At 39.0% G+C, this 13,165-nt stretch overlaps 1 protein-coding gene across 3 annotated transcripts in view; it reads right to left on the minus strand.

Annotated features, from left to right (window-relative positions):
- Positions 1-7,919, minus strand: part of mcm9 (minichromosome maintenance 9 homologous recombination repair factor) — a 30,097-nt gene extending 22,178 nt beyond the window's left edge. For all 3 annotated transcript variants that reach the window (XM_034900519.1, XM_034900518.1, XM_034900517.1), the window contains exons 1-4: positions 7,795-7,919; positions 6,486-6,673; positions 3,159-3,327; positions 2,279-2,385 (exon numbers count right to left, since the gene is read on the minus strand). In XM_034900519.1, the coding sequence (XP_034756410.1) occupies positions 2,279-2,385; positions 3,159-3,327; positions 6,486-6,650 (441 nt within the window). In that variant the 5' untranslated portion in view covers positions 6,651-6,673; positions 7,795-7,919. The remainder of the gene's footprint in view (positions 1-2,278; positions 2,386-3,158; positions 3,328-6,485; positions 6,674-7,794) is intronic.
- Positions 7,920-13,165: the final 5,246 nt, after the last annotated feature.

The raw sequence follows: 13,165 nt of genomic DNA on the forward strand, positions 1-13,165 counted from the left end.
GAACAGCTAGAACAATCTGATAGGTTCAGAAAATTACATTACTTTATTGTAATGCAGCCTGTAAAACCAGGTAAAGACAACATTTGCCATCTTACGATATTACAATATATTAAAAATCGGAGACAATATGTAGTCTCATATCACAATATCAATATATCACTATGTTGCCCAGCCCTAAATGAGGCATCGTTTGCGTTTGTTGCAGCAAAAACATTATGATGTAAAGATTGCAAAAGTAGAGAGCACACGAAGTAGGACAGCAAACCTTTTCTCTGTGTGCTCTGCTTTTCATTGAAGTATAATTATATTAATATGCATGCATGTGAATTGGCATTAATAAAATCCAAATTATCCTATGTATAACAAGGTGAAATAGTAGGCAGATTATCAGATGGGCATATCAGAAAAGAATCCGGAAACAGAACAGTTCCTAAAATCAATTATTGGTGGTTCAATACCCGCCCCTGCAGTCATTGCTTAAGTGTCCTTGGGCAAGACAAGATGATGTAGATGTAAAAACGCTTTGAGCAGTTGTTAAGACTGGAAAAGCGCTATATAAATACAGCACATTTACATTTAACTATGGACCCTCTTCAGAGTATGTCTCAGGCAAATGCAGTTCCTTTTTAGATATTTTATTACCTACCTTAGCACAAGATGATAGACTATCCATAGATAAGGACATATTTTTAGAGAAACTGCAGTCTGCCATGGCCACACTTAAAAGTGGCAAAGCTCCAGGTTTGGATGGAATGCTAATTGAGTTTTATAGACACTTTTCAAGTTATATATTGCAGCTGTTTCTTGCTATGATTAATACTTGTTTTAGTAAAGGTCACCTTCCTCAGTCCTTATATTTGGCCTCTATATTTTTACAGTTTTATAGTTTAATGGGGTAAAGATCCTCTCCAATGTTATTCCTATTGGCCAATCTCAATTCTTTGCTTTATCTAGTCTAGTACTTTGATATTCTTTATCATACTAATGAACTTAACTCTCCAAATGAAATATTCTGTCAACGCAGTGAAAGCATGGGACAGGGTTGAAAGGGAATACCCAGAAACCTTAAATTTTTCCACATTTCCCCTATTTTTAAAGATAAATGCTTTGGTCATAAATACAGAAACTACAATGTGCCGTTTAATTTTAGTTGACAGTCACATCTTAATTAAATACTGCTTAATAAATGCACATTCAGAAAGGTAACAAAGTATTATTATTGTCAATTATAACAATATGATTGCCTCAGCCCCATGCAGGGTCTCCCTTTATGATTTGATACTATACATAAAATTGAATGAATTAAAAGTCAGACAGATTCTAGTTTATAGGGCTGACCGCGCTTTGCTGCTATCCAGAAAACCAAAAGGACCTGAAGAAAAAATATATTATATCATTTCAATCCATTATAATATTTATATATCATTTCTCTCCAGGCTTGGAACACATGTGGTACTGTTTAGTAACTTTAAAAGTGTTGCTCTTTATGTGTAAACAAGAAAGCTGTTGGTCTTATGTTTAACCAACTAGTCATCACCCTTCTGACAATGTATCAGATCAGTCAAATCAGTCATATTTGAGTGGCTACAACTCAACAACCAAGATCACATCAGTGCTGCTGATTCATAATTGTGCTACAATAGTAGTGTATTAACAAATAATGTCAACATAATTAACAAATGGATTTAATGTCTAATTGTTTGCTTCATTATTGTACTGATTTCCCACTATGTATTAGTTAGACAAATGGACAGACATTAGGTCAGACAGCTAAGCAAGGACCGGTGTCCTTTACCACTGCGTTCGCATCTCGTAGTGATTTATTCCATTAGGGACTGTCAAGGAATTAACATTGTATGCGTAAATGAGCACAAGCAAGTTTGTTAAATAACCAAAATACATGTTTCTTTGATATTCTGTGTCCTGTGTCTTTACTGTCTTTAAATGACAATATAGAGAGTTATAGTGTTGTTAATATTTATGTTAGTAGATTTAATACGGTTTCCACATTGCTGTTAATCAGCTAATACTAACGCATCAATGCTAACATGCTAATCTGTGAGTGTTTCATATCAACATAGTTTCCTATTGTGATTATTATTTCAGATACCACACATGCATACCATGCAGACATCCTTCCTACATAGACAGGAAGCTGTTACTACTGTTCAAACCACTGTACTGGATTCAATAATTAAGTGAATTCAATAATCATTCAAGCAATCAATACATTTTCAACAAATTGATGAACAAACATGAAGATGTACCATGCTTTTACCTTGGCAACACTAGTTCGTATGACAGTACCAGTGACAGACAGAAAGTGTCCTACATCTCTGGACCTGGGAATCATGTCTCTGGTCAGCTCTGGACATACTGGCAGACCTGGGCACACATACAAGTGTCAATAAACAGAAAAGTAAAACAGCAGCACAAACTTTATTATACAATCTGTAAAAACACAAACTTGTATTTAACAGTGGCAACATTTATAATGTCTACAGGACATCACACCCAGGTTTTATCATGTGCGCAAATAAACTGCAATGTCCCAGGTTCGTATCAGGCCAGCGACCTTTGTCGTATGTTTTTCAAAAACTCTGTCATGTCTCTACCGTCTGCCATCGGTATCAAAGCGTATAAATAAAAAATTTAACCAAAAAATAAAACCAATCACTACTCAGTTTTTGATGGTTTTAATATTTTCCATGTTCTCATTTAAAATTAGCTTTTTTCTCTGTTGGGCTCTTGAAGGACTTATTTGTATGAGCTCATGTTTAGATTTTCCTTCAAACGCATTTGTCACAATGCAGCTAAATAACCTCTTATTTTTGCACGTTTAAGCTAAAATGCACTTACTGTGACAATTGACCTTCCACAACCCTGCACAGATTTATTAAAAAATAAATTCCTTCACAAACACCCCGTTATAAAAGTATGAGGGTTCTTACATTAAAACAACTAAACACCAGCTACTAATGTAATTTGTGGACAACTAAGTAGACTACAGATGGATATATTTTTTCAACACAAAAATGAATTAATAAAGCGCAGCAGAGAGGATAAGGTTAATGTACATGGCCACATGAGATACCATAATTCCTCCCAATGCAAGCTCTGAGCAACATCTGACCATCATTTACATTTAGAGGTCTAACCTGTAATGCGGACATGAAGAGTGCGTCTCATTCTCTCTTTTGTTCTTTCTTCTTTTTCTCCATAGTGTTTGGGAGAACCACTCTCTGATAACTCCAGGCCTTTTCTGTGTAACACTTTATCAAATATAGCCAGGACCTCATTGGGATAGGCATTGAAATAGTCCCCAACCTGTGACATAGAGAATAAAGATACCATTTAATTATGCGGGTGGGACCACAAGAAAAGAGACTTGAAATGTAATCTTGTTCTTGGAGGCATTGCTGGGTCTTTGTAAAAGTGTGGTCTAGACCTACCGTACTCAATTTGTAAAGTGTCCTGAGATAACCTCTGTTATGATTTGAAACTATAAATATAATTAAATTGAAATTAAATGAAACTGAATGTATGCTATTATTGTAGCATGGAGGTGTAACTGAATGGATGAGATTATGTTTATGCTCATAATCGTAGGTAAGGTGTATTGAAGAAAAAACAGCAATAATGAGTATTTATATAAAAGGAAAAAAGTTGAGATGATACTGTGCATTTTAGAAAAATGTGATTAGAAAGTAGCTGATGAATTATTGAAGAGTGTGTGTTAAAAATTAATCTGACACATTTGGTTACTAGTTACTTTACAAATTAAGATTATTACACAAATGTAGTTCATAAAATATGTTTTATTGTAAAATAAACTACCCAACAGTGGGGAGAACAAGTATTTGATATACTGCTGATTTACAGGTTTTTCTACTTACAAAGCATGAAGAGGTCTAATTTTTTTCATAGATACACTTCAACAGTGAGAAACGGAATCTAAAACAAAAATCCAGATTCCACATTGTATGATTTTTATATAATTAATTTGCATTTTATTGCATGCCTTAAGTATTTGTTACATCAGAAAAGCAGAACTTTATATTTGGTACAGAAACCTTTGTTTGCAATTCCAGAGATCACACCTTTCCTGTAGTTCTTGACCAGGTTTGCACACACTGCAGCAGGGATTTTGGCCCACTCCTCCATGCAGACCTTATCCAGATCCTTCAGGTTTTGGGGCTGTCGCTGGGCAATACGAACTTTCAGCTCCTTTCAAAGATTTTCTATTGGGGACAGGTCTGAAGACTGGCTGGGCCACTCCAGGATCTTGAGATGCTTCTTACGAAGCCACTCCTTAGTAGGCCTGCACGGTATTAGGAAAAAACTGACATTGCGATATTTTTTCCCTGCGATAAATAGAAATACGCTGGTTGACTAGCATGACACAATTGTATTCATATAATACTATCAATCCAGGCTAAAGTGTATGACAGTGACTGCATGTTGCTTTCTCTAAATTTCAGGTTGTGGTGGACTAGCGTGGCCAGCTCGTTTGTTTGATAAATTGGTCAGACTTGCATATCATGCGCACTAGAAACAAACCGTGTATCCAAGAACAATTAAATCAGTGTAAATTACTTTAGATCAGACAAAGCCTTCTGTAGTAGATTAGTGTTACGTTTCCAGCGTCACGGCTCCAAACCGTAATGTTAGTTGGGACGGACGGACCCCTTGTTTCTTTAGGCTAACTATATTAGCTTTAGCCTGGTAGCAGCTTTCTGCGGGAGAAAAAGGCCAGGATAATTGTGATTATGTTGCATTAATCAGGCGATTTAGTTCGTATTTGCAGCGAACATAAAACACTGACTACTGTAGCTTCACTGACTACCCATCGAAAACTATGAGCATCACTGCGCCAGTGGCAGCTGTTGCCTAAAGTATTTTTTATTTTTTTTTTAAACACATGGAGAGCCTCACTTCCCATAACAATAAACCTACCTGTCTTAAAGGGGAAGGGTCGGCTGGTAATAATCACGTAAAAAGAGAACAGTGAAAGTTTACTTTGCCATCAAGAAAAAAAGTTTTAGCGTCAACATCGCAATGTCCTGCAATCGCGCAAGAAGAAGCCAAGATCTCGCAATACATGGCCCCATCCATCCTGCCCTCAATACAGTGCAGTCGTCCTGTCCCCTTTGCAGAAAAGCATCCCCAAAGAATAATGTTTCAACCTCCATGTTTCACAGTTGGGATGGTGTTCTTGGGGTTGTATTCATCCATCTTCTTCCTCCAAACAAAGCAAGTGGAGTTTAGACCAAAAAGCTCCATTTTTTCCTCATCAGACCACATGACCTTCTTTCATTCCTTCTCTGGATCATCCAGATGTTCATTGACCAACTTCAGACGGGTCTGGACCGTGCTGGCTTGAGCAGGGGAATCTTGAGATTTTAATCCATGATGGCATAGTGTGTTACTAATGGTTTTCTTTGAGACTGCGGTCCCAGCTCTCTTCAGGTCATTGCCCAGGTCGTGCCGTGTAGTTCTGGGCTGATCCCTCACCTTCCTCATGATCATCGATGCCCCACGAGGTGAGATCTTGCATGGAGCCCTAGACTGAGGGAGTTTGACTGTCATCTTGAACTTCTTCCATTTTCTAATGCGCCAACAGTTGTTGCCTTCTCACCAAGCTGCTTGCATATTGTATGCCTATTGTAGCCCATCCCAGCCTTGTGCAGGTCTTCAAATTTTATCCCTGAAGTCCTTACACAGCTCTCTAGTCTTGGCCATTGTGGAGAGTTTGGAGTCTGATTGAGTGTGTGGACAGGTATCTTTTATACAGGTAACAAGATCAAACAGGTACAGTTAATACAGGTAATGAGTGGAGAACAGGAGGGCTTCTTAAAGAAAAACAACAGCACCGAAACCTGAAGGATCTGGAGAAGGTCTGTATGGAGTGGGCCAAAATCCCTGCTGCAGTGCGTGAAAACCTGGTCAAGAACTACAGGAACATGACTTCTGTAACTGCAAACAAAAGGTTTCTGTACCAAATTAAAATTCTGCTTTTCTGATGTATCAAATACTTATGTCATGCAATAAAATGTAAATTGATTATTTAAAAATCAGGCAATGTGATTTTCTGGATTTTTTATTTAGATTCCATCTCTCACAGTTGAAGTGTACCAATGACACAAATTACAGAGCTAAAATTTTTAAAATGTGAGGATTTTTCTGCATTGAGTACTTTTACTTTTAATACTTTAAGCACATTTTCCTGATGATAATTACATAGTTTTACTAAAGTAACATTTTCAATGCAGGACTTTTACTTTAATTTATACATATGCAGTTTTAATACTTTTACATGTGATTACATTAATCATACTGTAATATAAAAAATAAATAAATTATGCCTATTATCATACAGATTTGAACCATACTGCCTGATTTAAGCAGATATCTAAGTCTCAAGTACACTGACTTACTTCTGTTTTGAATACAGTAGATTGTGTTCTAAATTTTTTTAACATTACCTCCATGTTGGCTTCAAACAAAGTCATGGCATTAACAACAACAGGGCGATGGGTCTCTTCCGTAGTATCTTCAATAAGATGGAGAATGTCCCCATGATGATACTCTGTCAGATAGGCTTCAAACACCCGGCCAATCAGGGCCTCCTGATCTGGGCTTATCAACATTGTGACATGTGTGATCTAAACCCCTGGAAGAATAGAAATGAACAATGCAGAAGGTATGACATTTATGTAGTCCGAGAACATACCAATATTAAAAATTAATTAAAAAGGTGCTCCGAGTGATGTTGGGTGACATAACTTCTGGTTGGCTTTAGAAGTATTTTCAGACAAAACAAGACTAGCGTGTCCCTCCATCCTCATCCCATCTCATTCCCTCCCCTCCCTTCTGTGCTTCAGCACAATAACCCCATCACCCCCACCCCCTTTAGTTGGTTATTGGCTGGAACGCTGGAACACTGTTGGTGTATGCTTCGTGGCGCAGCTGGGCACAGTTAATTTTTGTTGTTCGTGTGTAGAATATGGGCTGTCTAAAGGGTCCACGTTTTTTACAGTGTTCAGGGGATAGGCAGCTCATGGATAGTGAGGAGATGTTGGCTGTATGTGACAACAAAAGTTTTAGCCTAAAACACGTGTGACATCGCTTAGAGCACCTTTAATCAACCAAGTTCCCAACAGATTTGTACTTGTTATAAATATGTCCATCCAAGAAACAAAGTTATCCCCTTCTACATGGACTCCATTGCAGGGGTCTTATTTGAAATAAATTATTGTTTACTCAAAACATTTTATGAGATATTGAATATCTATATAGAATATAGTGAAAAGCTTTTTAAAGATTCAAATAGCATTTGTGTTGAACTACCATATACGACCAAGTAGGCTATGTTAAAATGATACGTTACTTCCTAGACTTCCGATAATATATTTATAACGATGTGACAAGTTTGAATGCAGAACCTTTGTGTTACAGTCTTATCACAAAAGTACTGGCTGGCCCAGAAGGGAGCGCAGTAACGTTGGTAACAGGCTACATTTGTATTGAGGTTTCAAAAATATCCAACTTTTCATGCGGGTAAGGCAGTCTTCGATAAATGATTAATCTTAAATAACAATGCGCACCTACTCCGTTAAATTAGTCTCAAATTCGACAAAGGTGTAGTGCGCAATTTTAATGAGGACAACCCGGTGAAAAATTAACGTTACGTTGCCTAGAATATTGGTAACCGACTAGAAACAGAATATTTGTCGTAGCATTACTTCTCAACAGCCGCAACATGTTCAAATACAACCAGAAAGATTCACATACCGTTTCCTACAATGACAGAAATACTTTTTCGTAAGACGCCTTAACCTCCTTCACTGGCGTAAACAAGCGAGTTTTCCTGGCAATGCTTAAATAGCGCGGGCTTCACTTCCTCTACTTCGTTCTTTTTCTTCTTCTACTTCTGATGATTGGACGGTTGGCCAATAGCTTTCTGTTGTGCATTACCGCCACCTTTTGAAATGGAGTGTTAATCAGAATGGCTGACAGCCACAACTAGCCTACTAGCCCACTACCAAAACAAAATTAATGAATAATTATTTTATTTTTAATGATGAATAATTCATGTTCACATGCATGCATTTTTACCTACTGAATACCTATACTTTACATATTTTTACTTACTGGGTACCTATTCTGTTATCACAGAGGAGGCAATAATCAGGAAATTTGATAGGAATTTAGAGAGAAATAATAATGTAGTTGTTATTTGACTGCTGTGGATTCTAGGGTACTATTGTAAGGTACAATGTGTCCATAAAACTAAGCAAAACTCTAGACATTTCAGGGAAGATAGGAATTACTGAACTGGAGACAGGTGACGGGTCAGCTGGGCTGGAGACAGGCGGACCAGGGTCAACAAACAAGCCAACAGGATCAGGAGTCAGCGTTTCCACCAACAATGCTACAAGAATATTATCCGCCAACAAGGCATCGGGATCAGGAATTGGTCAGATCACCGACAAAACACTGGGAGCAGGAGTCTCTGTGGCACTGAACAAAGGCAAAGTCACTGGGGGGTTGGACAATGACACAGTCCCTGAAATGCCGGACAATGGCACAATCCCACAGGTGTCGAGAACCTGCACAGTCTCTGGGGCCGCAATCAACAAAGACTCTGGGAGCTAGGTTGGTGCAGACTCTGGGAGTGAGGATGTCAGTTGAGGTTCTGGACGGCTGCACGTCAGCAGCGGTTCGGGAAGGCTGAGCTCTAGGCCGCTGGACAACACAGGCTCAGGGTTGAAGAGAGGTTGAAGCAGGGAATGGCGTCGAGACCCATTTCGACCACGTCTTCTCTTGTGGCCTTCACGGTTCTGAGAAACTGTAGCCAGACGGGTCCGCTGAGATTCTGCAAACCTGTACATTGGAAACTCAGAACTGCTGTACACCACAGGCTTGGGACTGCTGGAATTTTAGGACTCAGGACTGGAGAGACGTTGGCGCTGGACATGGCATCGGGAGCGGTGTTTACCCTCACTTTGTTTATGTACTCCACAAGTTCCAGGGAATATTGCCAGGCGGGTCCCTAGAAAGGGTTAGTAGCTTATTGTAGGAGTAGCCCGCAGAACAAGTAGCAGTAGAGCCGACAGACAGGAGTTCAGGGAAGCTGTTTGTAGCTGTGTTGGACCTTTCCCCTCCAGCAAGAAGGCTGGCGGCTTTGGCGTCATCAGTCCTCTTAACACACATGACTGCATGGTGAAACAAAGTCACAAAAGTTTCTGTCTTTACTTTAGGCTGACGAATGACACGATTGTGAGATGTAGAAACAGGAGCAGGATGGTTAATAAAAAACTAACCTGTAGTCCTAAAACTAGTAGGCCGAGAAACAGGCTTACATGAATCAAATTTATCAGCAGGTGGAGGAGTAAGATTGGAAATGAAGCGTATCACCCAAGGAGGAATGGAGTCCTTTAACAACGATTTTGCTGATACCATCTCTTGAGCTTCTAACAATAAATCCTTTTGGTACTCACTGTTAGCCTCCTTCCACATGTCCTTTGGCACCACCAAGTCAAAAAGAAGATCACCGAGTTAATCCGATATAATCTCCTCTGAATCCATACGGTAGCAGGCTGAGTCTATTGTGGCCAGACTGTCTCTATTAAGAGCCAGAATCTCTCTATCACAGTACAGTGACGAACCAAAATGCACGACTCAGACAGGTGATAAAAGGTAAGTACATTTATTGTGCAAAGAACAATGCAGGCGACAGGACAGCAGGAAAAAGGACGTAAACATGCCAAATAACAAGAGAGTTGCCGGACAGTGTGCACTGAGCCTCAAGAGGAGGTTTGGCAAAGATCCTTAATTTCACAGTGATTTATACTGCTTTCTTGAATGTTGTCATCTCCAAGGGCTATGCAGAGATGGTACCACCTGAGGATCTGGAATGGAGTAGGGTATGGTATACACCACAACATGGTGTACACCACCCAAAGAAGAAAAAGATCAGGGTTGTTTTTGATTGTCGAGCTACTTTCCAACCTCATTGAATGCACAGCTCCTACAGGGACCTGATCTTACTAGCGAACCAGTTGGGTTAATGACAAGATTTTGAAAGTAATCATGGCAGACATTGAGGCAATGTTTCATCAGGTCATAGTACCAGCTGAGGATTCAGATCTGTTGAGGTTTCTTTGGTGGCCGAATGGACACCATAATCTGAACCTGGTAGAGCACAAAATGGTTGCGCATCTGTTTGGAGCTACATGCCCTCAAGAAATGTGCAGAGGATAATCGGGAAAAGTTCAATCCCAAGGTGATTGGACCACTTCTGCACGGTTTCTAAGTGGATTGCCTAACATCAGTGGCTTCTGAGGAAGAGGCATTTACACTCAACAAAGTCCTTCGTGCCCTTTTTGCTAGAGGGGTTTTTGACTCATGAAGTGGATTAGCAGCAGATGTGCCGTGCTGTCGGCTACGCCTGCTGAAGAGAGAGTGAAAGAGGTTAAGGATTTGGATAATTTAACACTTCCTGTAGAAAGAGCATTGGGTATACAGTGGTGTGTTCAGTTTGATACCTTTTAAGTTTAAAATCACTATCAAATAGCAACCCTTAACCAGAAGAGGGATCCTCTCCACGGTTAGTTTAATATGTGACCCCTTAGGAATCTTGGCACCTGATGTTTTCTATCCATCCATCCATCTTCATCCGCTTATCCGGGATTGGGTCGTGGGGGCAGGTTGACGAGATCAGTGAAGAAGGTCCTGAATTCCACCCTAAAGGTACAGAACTCTGATGAGGAAAGTCTAAACACAGTTCTTTGTGAAGCAGAAGCAATCATAAACAACCGTCCCATTACCAAGGCATCCACTGATCCCAATGATTTGGGACCACTAACCCCTAACCATCTTTTGCTGCTAAAACTCAAGCCATCTTAGCCATTAACAAAACAGGACAGTTCCAAAGGGAGGACATTTACGCTTGTCGCAGATGGAAACAAGTTCAGTACACAACTGGCTTGTTTTGGAAACATTGGATTAAGGAATACTTGCTTCTTCTTCATATTTATGTATTTTACATAATTCTTCCAACATACTTTGTATTTATGTAATTATTGTGGTATAATAATTAGGGGCTGGAATGAAGGAGTCACAATATGTTGTTTATGTTCTCATTTATTGAGTATTGTGTTATGCATTGATGTTGTAGGTGGTGGGCGTTTTTATGACTGTTTGAGCGGAAGTGATTTATTTGTTTGCTTCACCTGTGCACCTGGGTTGTTTTGGGCATAAACGGAGAGGGGGTGAAGCTGGGAGCGAACACTTTTGTTGACCGCAGCACGAAGTTTTACGCAATAAAATACACTTAATTCAAAGTTGACAGAAACAAAGTAAAATGGCTCGTGTGGAACTCTTGGTTTGAAGCAGGCTGGGGCTGGCATTAGTGTTGGTAAGTCCGGTGATGGCAGAGCAGGCAGTGGAGATGTTGGTTCTGGAGACAGATGGGTTGGCTGAGGAGATGCTGGGTCTGAGGCAGGACAGAACTGGTAGAAGATTCCAAAGGTGTGTATTTCTGGGAACAAGGAACAGACAGGTTAGAAACTCGATAACAACAAGACTGGGAAATACTGGAACGCTGGCTGAACACTTACTTTGGTAAGCTAATAATCCAGCAGGGAGAGAAAAGTCATGCTGGTCTTTATAGATGGTTGATGAGGGGCATGTCTACATATATGTGGAGAGTGAGTGTGACAAACCACAAACCAAAATACACCAACCACACTGCAAGCATACAAACTGAAGAAATAAAACAAAACAATCACACACACACACACACACACACACACACACACACACACACAGAGTGCCTCTGGGCATGACACAATAATATAGAATGAACAGGATTATAATAATTGGAATGCTGCTGAATCAGCGTTCCCCCTAATGATAAATGACAGGATGCTGGTATGTTTAAATACAGAGATATGAAATAGTTTCAAGAATGAGATATGAGATACAATGAGTATGAACAATTGAAATTGATCAAAGCACAAGTATTGGAAGTGATAATTTTCCAATATTGTGTAAAGTAGGTATTGATTCTTAATTAATTCTAAATTGTGTATAGATGAATTAAATGAAATGCCTGACGAAACAGATCAAAGTGTTGATGAATTTAATCAAAAGTATGGTTATTGTTGCAGTAGCAAGCCAGAATAGTCCAAAATATATGAGCCAAGGGGAAAAAACTCATGTGTCCCATGGTGGAATGAAAAATATTGCGAAAAACTCATACAATAGATAATCTCATCGATTACCAAAGAAAAAAGGCTTTGGCTAGGAAGGTTGTCAAAAAAAAGATGCTAGAATTTTTTTTTATAGGAATTACTATTCCAATGGGGAAGGGTGAAGGGTGAAGGGTTTCACACATGATCATATCTGAAATCATACAAAGATGGCAAAGGGAGTTTAATGCTAGACACTCATAAAATACGGAAGAATATGACTGGGAAAAGGGTTACTTCACTGCGTTTAAACAGAAGGGAAGAAGTGGTCTATACCAGACTTAATACAGGCACACAGGATTGAATGTTACCTTACAAATAGTATGCAATGATAATGGAAAAAGAAGATGCAGAAAATGTACTTTTTGCATGTGAGAAATACAATGATAGTAGAATACACTGGTAGCAAATGGAAGAGAGAGGACTCAATACATGATATACTTGAAAAAAAGGTGTGAAAAGGGAGAGACTTAAAGCTTTATTTATTTTTTGTTAATGATACTGGTATATGAAAATAATATATATATTTTTTATTTTTTTTCAAATTAATACAGACTCTATGAAGTTCATGGTATTACACTCTCCTGTACAGTTGGTGGCGGTATACTATAACAATAGTATTAGCAAAAACAGGATTGAATGTTACCTTACAAATAGTATGCAATGATAATGGCTTATGCATAGAATGCCATGAAAAAGAAGATGCAGAAAATGTACTTTTTGCATGTGAGAAATATAATGATAGTAGAATACACTGGCAGCAAATGGAAGAGAGAGAACTCAATACAGACTCTATGAAGTTCATGGTATTACACACTCCTGTACAGTTGGTGGCGGTATACTATAACAATAGTATTAGTAAAAAAAAGAAAATAAAAAAAGAAGAAGAAGCTAGAAGCCTGATTGGC

Source organism: Etheostoma cragini, chromosome 18, assembly GCF_013103735.1.
Source record: "Etheostoma cragini isolate CJK2018 chromosome 18, CSU_Ecrag_1.0, whole genome shotgun sequence".
NCBI lineage: Eukaryota > Metazoa > Chordata > Actinopteri > Perciformes > Percidae > Etheostoma > Etheostoma cragini.